This window comes from Cicer arietinum, chromosome 4 (assembly GCF_000331145.2).
Source record: "Cicer arietinum cultivar CDC Frontier isolate Library 1 chromosome 4, Cicar.CDCFrontier_v2.0, whole genome shotgun sequence".
Taxonomy (NCBI): Eukaryota; Viridiplantae; Streptophyta; class Magnoliopsida; order Fabales; family Fabaceae; genus Cicer; species Cicer arietinum.
The window spans coordinates 14682409-14692617 of record NC_021163.2 but is presented as its reverse complement, the minus strand read 5'-3'; the positions used below and the strand labels follow the sequence as shown (position 1 = coordinate 14692617).

Genomic DNA, 10209 nt, shown 5'->3' with positions numbered 1-10209 from the left:
GAAAGAGGTGCTGCCAGAAGATATCAATCTCAGAGTCAGAGAACTATGGCACTAATGGGTTTGTCCATGAACAATCCAATGCTTCGATCACTTGGTGTCCAGCCCCATGCACTAGTGCACAAGCCATGCAGAGGTGGAACTATGGTGGCTTCGAGCTTTCAAGAAGCACATGCAGCAGGCCTCGGAATGGCATGTACACCTTTCATGTCTGAGAATCGTACTGATCTAGTATGGCCAGGCAGCTTTTGGATGGTTCCACAACAGCCCCAACCTCCACATGAGTCGCTCAAGCTTGATTTAGACCTCAGACTCTGAAAAAATTTGGCTTCCCCTTGGAGTTTTATCTTCCTTTTTCAGCCAGAAGAGCTTTTTCATTGATATAAGCAGGAAACATAGTCTCATCAAAAGAAGTATAAGCAGGAAAATTACTCAGGTAGGAGACCCTTGACCTAAGAGTCAAATAACCAAGAAAATGGTACTGCATAGTTATGATAGGAGATTTATAGTTTCCACTGTCTATACATGACTACATGTTAAGTGCTATAAAAGCCAAATTATAACACCCTAGCTATATATTGTAGTTACTTGATGCTTGAAGTAATTCCTGACGTGCAGTGCTCACTTTGCATGTTAGATTGTTGCTGACATAGGAATGTGACTTTTCTTCCTAACCTAAAAGCTGACTTTCAAACATCTTAATAAAGAAAAGGTTCAAATTTTTGCTTGCAAGGACTACTCAAACACTTCACTGTTGGATTCACAACAGTCAATAATTCCTATAGTGAGTCAGTTGAGCTAAGCCATTGCATAGAGATCAGATTTAACAAATTGTAAAATCAAAATCTCAACCATCCAATCTTCATCAACAGCTTATATCATTGACTGTTAGCTGTAACAGGTCTATTTCCCACTATTTGAATGTTGTGTTTTCAAGAAGGGATGCTTCCAAATTGCAATATAGGTATAGCTTCAAATCTAAAATCAGCAAACTAAGATGGATTACAATTGAAATTGATAAACACATCTGTAGACAGGAAAATGTTTTTTCTGATTTGCTTCAGTATACCAAAGTCAGTATATTATTTCTATTCAAAATTTACGGGGCTTTCTCAATAATTATTAGCTATGTTGACAGTCAAAGTTAAGTAAGGCAGTAAGCTACCAATGTCAAATATGCATTGACACAAATATTATATAAGCATTTGAAGAGTACGAGACACTCATAATTTTTGGTAACCTACACTGTGTTGTATTATGCAATAACAAGATAATTGGGTGACAAGTGATATCTGCCAGAGACATTTCAGTTGCTTTAAATGCGTTTTTCCTGAACAAAATACACAAATAATACTGGAAAATGAGCTAACTTATTGGATGCGGAGATTTTCAGTAAGACAAACAAACCATCCTCAAATGATTAGCATGGGAGTGTCTGCTCACTCAGTTCCAGGCATTTCCGTATCCACAAGTTCAAGCTTCCACCCTTTGTAAAAGTACATCACATGCATCTCAACTTAAGCTTATCTCATAAGAAGCAAATGATGATTTCAACAGTCTTGGTATAAGTTAGAATAAATTATAAACAAGATAACAACTGAGCAGAACCCCTGAAGGGAATTTACAGCCTTATAATTTAAGAAGAAATTACAAGCTTTTGGGTTGTGCGCTTGACAATGGGGAGCTTCTGGCTTATGATGCTTGGATCATTATATGCAGCAGAATCAAAAGGGTGCCCTTTCTGCATCAATCAATCAGAAAGTCAAGTACAACTAGAAAGACGTTTGACATTAAATTGTTACTATAATTGTAAATTATACATATGCTAAAGCAATACAAAGAGAAATAAGAACAGTACAAGATTAAAATGAAAACAGTGAGGAAAAAACCAAAACTAATATAATGAGTCTATCAGAAGCTCACAAGTCACAACCACCGATCATTCAGATAGCTGTAATTGTTATGAGGCTTGAACTCTGACAGTTATAAGTTGAACAGAATGTAAAGGAAAGAATGAGCAATAATTGAGAGATACTTCAGAATAAAATGCTTCTCCAAAACAAGTATGAGTGTATCCACTCTTAAATTTTAATGGGTTAAGATCATGATACGTTTTGCTTGAACTGAATTAATGGTAGATAGACCCTTATGGTAAGAGCAAAATTAAATATCATTTGGGTACTAGACTGATGTCTCTTTTGCCAATTCTGCCTAACAAAGACTTGTTCTCCGGCACTTATAATTGTCATGTAATACAATATATTTTCAGCTCTAGTTCATAGCATTTTGAGTTAAATTTAGTGGGTATTAAGTATCCTCACTTATTTATCTGTGAGTGTAAAGTAGCTTGCCTTTGGTTTAGTAGCTCAAAAGGAGTGATATCTTTCATAATCAACTAGCTGTTTAGAGAATTCTCCTCGGTTCTACAATAACGAGTTCTTGGTAATATAAAAAAATGAGATGTTCAACAAATCCTTCTCTGAATCGAGCTATTCAAGTATTCAGTGACTATGCCGACATGATTTAGGCAACCAAAAGTTAGATTTCTTCAACATTATTTAAGGAATGTGTAATTCAATCAGAAGTCTTATGAAAACAAATGGTTCTCTCACAAGAGTATGTTTTAACTTTTAACTATTTCAATTACCTATATTGATATGTGTTATTAGAACTCCAGAGGTAGAGGTAGCTTCAGTAGTGCTAACCCAGAAACTACTATAGCAGTTCTTCCATGGATAACAGCAGTTGTTTCAAAACAATTCCTATGATAGACTAGCTCACCATAGAGTGCAGTGGACAAGGATGCATAGATCATCCATGTTCAAGTAAAGAACATAGCATGCGATGCATAGCACAAACTTACCGCAGATAGAGCCTGAAATGTAGATTCTCTCCAGCAACTCTCCCGAAGTACAACAGGATTTGTGCTTCCACCAAATACATAGTGCATACGAGTTTCTCTCAGTCGAATCAACACTCCATCAACTCTAAGCTGTATTAGTACCAAATCAACCAGTAAAAATTGCAAGTTTCGGGAAAGTGGAGTGAAACAAGTAAATGTGGTGACACAATGCATTAATATCCCAGTCTGTCGCAGAAGCATTGTCGATCCTTAGCAATAACTTAATTATCATATACAGTTTACTATGTATCATGTATGATAAACATCACAAAATCAACAAAAAGAATAATAACAACAAAATAAGCAATCTGTTTTGTGTAGCTTCACTTCAAAAACTTCAAGAAGAAATTTACTAATTTAGTATATGAAGAGGGAGCAGCTCACCCAGAATTGCAAGAGAAGAAACCAAGAACTTGGCATGACTCTCTATAAAACCAAAAAGTGACATCATCAGTCGTTGGAAATCATAGTAATTCGTATTAAAAAAATGAGTTATCTATCAACAGAAGGAACCAAATCAGTGTTTACCACTTTTACAGTAAGAAGTGATACTCCATTATCGGCGAGTTCATCCTCATACAACACCACCTGTTCATGATAAGGATTCATTCTGATGAAATCTAAATACTATCAAGAAAGAAAATATGAACAATTTACTGCATGTCAGATACTCAGATAAGTAAACATGACTACATCTATTCTGGTTCTGGAACATTATTAATATATATATAGCAGGTTTCACTAGTGAAGATTTGCATGGTCAACTTGTAAAATTGGAGTACAACAGTAAATAACTGATGGAGACTTCACTTGAGTGCGTTTTTCACGAACAATTCAAAAGAGAAATTACTTTTGCTTTAAAACAGAAGATTTGTCTGCAAAAAGAGTTATGTGTACAGAAGTTTGCCAAGTAATCATTTAAGGTACTCACTACCTACCTCGTCGTAGAAAAGTATAGGCTCTTTGGATGCCAATGCAATTAAATCAATTTGTTCCTTGCAGTCTTCCCAATGGACATTGCCGGTTTCCTCCGAAATCTTTCTCCCATTCTACCATAAAAAAATTAAATACCTTGAAGAACAGCATAAATACTAATATTAATGGGATTTACCAGATTTTCTTATTAAAGCACCAACACGTAGTTGTCGGTAATTTACAAACTACTGTATGCAGCAGAAACTCTTACTACATAAAATAATATCAAGGTAAAAATGACTCAAATAAAAGGGATGCATACCAGATCTTTATCGATCTCAATAGCGCCACTTCCACAATAAGGTGTTGTAAATGTATAGTCGTAATCTAATATTACTTCCTCAAAGGGTTTGCTGCACATTTTTTCCAATACAATATAAGGCTAATTAACAGCAAGGTCATTTATATCAAACTCGATCTGATGAGTAGATAACACAGGCAATTAACATTCAGTTTCATAGTTAATAAAAATTTCCCAGAAAAGTAACAGGATTTTGAGCTAAGCATAAACAAAAAATGAAAGTGCAATTTTGCATCAAAATGCTCCAAATTTTTACCTTCTAAACTTCCATTTAGCCGCAGCGGGAACTTCAACAGGCGGCAAAGCTTCTTGTTTCCAGCCACATAGAGCATCAAATGCATTAAAGTGGATTTTGGTGCCACTATTCAAATGTTTTAGAATTAAAGTGTTTTCCCCAAAAACCATTTCTGGTAAATGAGATGTCTTAAGTTTCTTTTCCCACCTACAAAACGGCACAACACTCATCAAAATTAAATACTCTCGCTCTTTTTTCCTCCAACAAGTCAATAACGAAAATTTCACGAGAACCTTCAAACTTTAGAAGAACGAATAAAAATTGATAGCATTTTTTTACTCTCAAAATTTACAATTTGAAATTAGAGGAATTTAGGTAGAATTTGTGATGTAAGAATTACTCACTCTTGGACGGTTGAGGAGTTGAGTATGGAGTGTCTACGAGACTCGATCAACCAACCATGAATGTTAATGCTTCTCCGGCCACCGTCGACGAAGATTACTGCGCCGGCGGCTTTCAAGTCGTTCTCATCGACTTCTAATTCCATCGTCGTCTCCTTCTCCTTTGCGTTTCGAGTTTATTTTTATTTTTATTTTTGGTCACTTAAAAAATTTACTGGGTCGGGGATTAACTAGTTACTTGAGAACCGAATTATAGAACGTGATGGAATATGTATGCGGGTCAGGTCGTCGGGTTCAGTGTGAATACAATTTGGATTGGGACTCGGTTAATCGATGGGCCAAACTTAGGAAAAAGGTTTCGGTCATTGTTCGTTAGCGCTCATTTTTACTATTGGAAGCTAGTTTCTTGACACTGAATCTATTATCAATATAAGAAAACAACCAACAATCAAAAATATAATTTTATCTTCGTTTTATTTTCTGTTATATTATTATTTATGGATAAAAAAGTAATTTTAATAAATAAATTTCGACAATGAGAATATAAGTACTTTAATAAGGAAAAAAAAAAGAACCATCTTATCAAAAAACAAATACCATTAAAATCAATAAGAGAAACAATTATCAAAAATACAAATTTATCTTAATTATTATTATTTTTTTCATATCATTATTTGAGTAAACAAGTAAATTTAACAAAATAAATAATATAACCACATTTTTTTACAAAAAAAAAAATATATAATTACCTTAGTAAGAAAGAAATAACAATCTTATCAAAAAATAAAGAACAAAAAAATTATACTTTTCTCCTCATTTTTAAACATACATAAAAATGACAGTTTGTTTCATTCAAATTTTTCACAAAATTTGATAATAATAATAATAATAATAATAATTATTATTATTATTATTATTATTATTATTATTATTTTATACGCAAATTAACACCACTAAATCATATATTATTTTTTCAATTATATATATTTTTATCTTGCAACTATCAATATAAAAAACAAGAACACTAACAAAAAAAAAACAAATAGTAAAATCATTGAAATTTTTCTCTCTAATTTTTTTTCCAATTATACATTCTCTTTCATCTTCCAACTATCAATATAAAAAATGAAAAAATTAACAAACAAAAAAAATCAATATTAAAAAAATCAAAATTTCAACTTCAACTTTTTTTTAACAAAAACTATAGTAAAAAATATTACATAGTATAAATTGTCGTAGCTAAAATATTACTAAAAGGGAGGGTTGAATATGGATATTGCTGTTTAAAAATTTTCTCACGTGTTTTGAATCACTATCCTCTCTGAGATGATGAGAGTCAGATGATAGAAATTTAAGTCTTTAAATTTTAGCTGAATAAATAAAAGAGAAAGTATAGAAAATGATACACACAACTTTTATACTGGTTCACCCAATAAAGGTTACGTCCAATCCTCACACACTTGTGAGTTTTTACTAAGGATCAAACAGATTAACCTCTCACAGAGGTTGGTTACACTTTGTGTATTCTTTAACCTCACCAAACTTACAACTTTGTTTCTTACAAGTTTCAACTATTTTCAAGTGTAACTCGCGTGGAAATTACAAAGTGATATGAATATGATGTTTCTCTTTACTTAACAATTTCTAAAAAGATATTTTAAATATCTAGTGTAAGACTATAAAAAGTATAAAGAGATGATGAAAACTGCTCTTAATAGCTTTAAGAATCTTGCTCTTTTTATGCAATGTTGTTGTGTATTGATAATGAAGAGCTCTCTGCCTTTTATAGAGATCTTCTGATGTTCTTTCCATGTGTCAAACACTTTATGACCGTTGGAAACTTTGATCAAAAAGTCCAAGGTCATTTATTATAGGCTTAATTGCACTTTTGGTCCCCCTATTATATGTGAAAATTGAAAGTAGTCCCCATTTTGTTTGTCCCCAGTTTTAGTCCCCAAACAGAATTTGAGTTCAAATCATGATGAGTTGTCATTTTTTAATGACGTGTCAATAAAAGGGTGACGTGGCAGACGCTCATGTGGAATAAACTCATTATTATATTATTTCTGATTAAAAAATATAATTTATATTTTTAAAAACCGTTATTATAATTGTGACAATATTTTTAAAAATACAATTTAATTATTAAAATTAAGTTAAAAGAAAAAACACCTAAAATCATGAACCCTAAACAAATCAAAATCAAAAAACATTAACTCATTGTGTCCCAGATCTAATGTGTAATGAAACACCCACTATGACACTCCATTTTATCTTGCTCATACGTAGTTGGTCTTTATGTTGTCCTCAATGAATGAATTAAGATGCTTATGTTTCTTGAATTTTCTTGCCATTTTGGATTTCCAAAAGCAAGTTCTTGATTTGATCCATGTCATGAATTTTGCTGAGTTTTTCTCTCACTTGTTTCAGATTTGTTTTTATCTCTGCCATTGTTTTCTCCATTGACATCATACCAGTTTCTTGTTTAAACCAAATTTGTGATTTGTCTTGTGCGGGAGACTTCAGTGGCACCAGCGAAGCCACAACCCGAGAATTGGCGTCCGACGGCTCTGGTGGCGGCGGGGTAGCCACATTCAGTGAATAAGCCTTTAACGACAATTCATGCGTGGCAGGCTTTCCTGGGTTTGCAATCTCGATCGTTTCTGCATGCAATTTCAAATCTGAGAACTCTGACATGGCACAAGGCTGACAGGAATCTTCAAAGACCAAGCACTGGTTCCTTTCTTCTCCGCCACAATCATAAGGACCTTTTTCGAACATAACCTCTCCACAAGGATGTGACAACCCAGGTTCCTTTCTTGTTTTCGTTGCTGTCCCCAATTCGGGTTCTTGGTTTTCCAGCAGCCACTCACTTGCATTACACATCAGATTTACTACTTTTGCTGCTATGTTTTCTTCCTCAGCCTCTTTTACTCCCTTGTTGATGTTGATTTCTGGGATCTTGTGCTATACTCCGGTGATCTCTTTCCTACCGAGGCACGCAAACCCCCATCGTGTCCCAGATCACATTCCGTTAGAGTTCATGAGTGAATGTTTTTTATTTTGATTTGTTTAGGGTTCATGATTTTAGGTGTTTTTTCTTTTAACTTAATTTTAATAATTAAATTGTATTTTTAAAAATATTGTCACAATTATAATAATAGTTTTTAAAAATATAAATTATATTTTTTAATCAGAAATAATATAATAATGAGTTTATTTCACATAAGTGTTTGCCACGTCACCCTTTTATTGACATGTCATTTAAAAAATGACAACTCATCATGATTTGGACTCAAATTCAGTTTGGGGAACTAAAACTGGGGATAAACAAAATGGGGGGACTACTTTCAATTTTCACCTATAATAGGAGGACCAAAAGTGCAATTAAGCCTTTATTATAATTATATAATTTTCATACAACTGTCCTTGAACTGATTTAGTCCATCCTCGTACAGGAGGTTCAAACCTTCTAGGAACTTGGACGTGAGTTGTCCTTTTCTTTTTTCACTCTTCAAAATATGTAAGACTATATTTTTGTCTTGTTAGCTACAACCTTTCTGTATGTTGATGAGTTTGGTCGTTTTCAACATCTAAGGATGATGTGGACTATAGATCCATCCTCTAACCTCGTACAATCCATCCTCGTACATGTAAAATCTGGCATCTGACCTATTTGTTTAAATTACTTTATTTATTCATTCTTTGATACTGATTTATCTTCTCTTTATGGGAAAAAAAATTGTTTCATTGAAGATGAATATTTTGCAACTTTGAAGGTTCATCCTCTTGTATGTCTATCCTCCAGTTAGACTTTTCTCCTTTTTATCTTAATGATGAGTAACCTGTTTCTAATATGAATTCACTCAAAAGCACAGATTAGTCATTAACCACAATCACAATTTTTTAAGTAATTTTGTTATCATTAAAACCATTTGAGAGAGATTTTATCTCAACATAAATCACATTCCAACTAAGTTGACCGAAAAAAAAATATAAAAAAAAATATATAAAACAAATATTTATCATTGATAAATATTAAAAACGTAGTGGATAAATATTTATGATTTATGGATAAAAGAGGGACAAATATTTGTCGATGAAAAATATAAAAAAAAAACACGGGACCAAAATATTGATAGTAAAACATATAAAAATATTAGACAAATATTTGTTATTAATTAATAAATATTAAAGAAATACGGCACAAATCTTTTTCATTAATAAATATTAAAAAAATGGAATTTGAGAAGGATAAATATAAAAAAATAATGAAACAAATATTTTGTATTGATACATAAAAAAAGTACAAGATAAATATTTAACTTTGAAAAATATTAAAAAACAATTAAACAAATATTTTTCAGTAACATGCAAAAAAATATAAGATAAATATTTGTCGTTAATATATAAAATAAAATTCTTTTTTTATTTAAAATTTAAACGAGATAGTTATAGAAATATCAACGACGCACCATATATGCGTTAACACGAGTTTTTTTTGTTAGTTCCCTCAAAATACATTATGAAAAGTTAACTTTGAATTAAATGTGGTGTTTTGATGGTTGATTGAGTTTCCACTGTACATTTCAATAATATTATTAACAAAATTAATAATAAATGTAATAAAAAGAAGGTAATGAATTCAACTTCTTCTTCCTATTAAATTAATAATTAATTACTAAGATGATATATTTTTAAATAAAAAAAATCTGATGAATTTTTTAAAAACAAAAATTAATAATTAGAGTTGGAGTCGACACTTGTGTGTTTTCCTATCTGGTTTTACGATGTCGTTGTCTTTGTGAAATCAACTTTCAAACAATCAAACCTCATTATTCATTAGTTAGTTTATAATACGTGGGAAAAAAATAGTTTTTGTATTCTAAGTTAGAATGGATATCAAACATGATATTATTTATATTGATTTGTTATCAGGACAGTTAGTTACCATTCAATTTTTATTTTGTATTTTCATTTGAATCCAGTATCTAGTTCGAACGATAAGGCCTAAGGGTCAAAATATTATAAATAAAAAAGCGCATACCCTAACTCTTACTGTTAAAAGCAGTGTTACTTACGACCTTCTCACTTTCTTTCTCTTTCCGTATAAAATGACGAATTTTTATCTTATGTGAGAGAAATTTTTACCTTATGTGGTAGTCAAATCCATACCGCCTCATCTCATTTTCAATAATAATTGAGCTCCAATTTCTTTAGAAAATTTTAAAAGTAAAAAATCATTATTAATTAAAATAATATTATACCCGTTTTATAACTTTTTTGGAATATATTTGAATTCTACTCATTGAGCTAGCCCCTCTTAAACAAAATTTACATCACACTTGATTTTAAAAAAAAATATTCATATATATATATATATATATATATATATATA

At 31.6% G+C, this 10209-nt stretch overlaps 2 protein-coding genes across 2 annotated transcripts in view; one reads left to right on the top strand and one right to left on the bottom strand.

Moving 5' to 3' along the window:
* LOC101501487 (zinc finger protein 7-like) overlaps positions 1-567 on the top strand; it is a 1179-nt gene extending 612 nt beyond the window's left edge. Inside the window, exon 2 of the mRNA XM_004496856.4 lies at positions 1-567. Coding sequence (XP_004496913.1) covers positions 1-315 — 315 coding nt within the window. The 3' untranslated portion in view covers positions 316-567.
* Positions 568-1159: 592 nt separating this feature from the next.
* On the bottom strand, positions 1160-5037 carry LOC101501169 (TIP41-like protein). The gene is made up of 8 exons (XM_004496854.4): positions 4815-5037; positions 4432-4617; positions 4137-4227; positions 3838-3948; positions 3428-3487; positions 3284-3325; positions 2861-2989; positions 1160-1738 (listed from the first exon to the last, which is right to left on the bottom strand). Exons 1-8 carry the CDS (start codon positions 4955-4957, stop codon positions 1634-1636), a joined length of 867 nt encoding a protein of 288 aa, XP_004496911.1. The 5' UTR covers positions 4958-5037; the 3' UTR covers positions 1160-1633.
* Positions 5038-10209: the final 5172 nt, after the last annotated feature.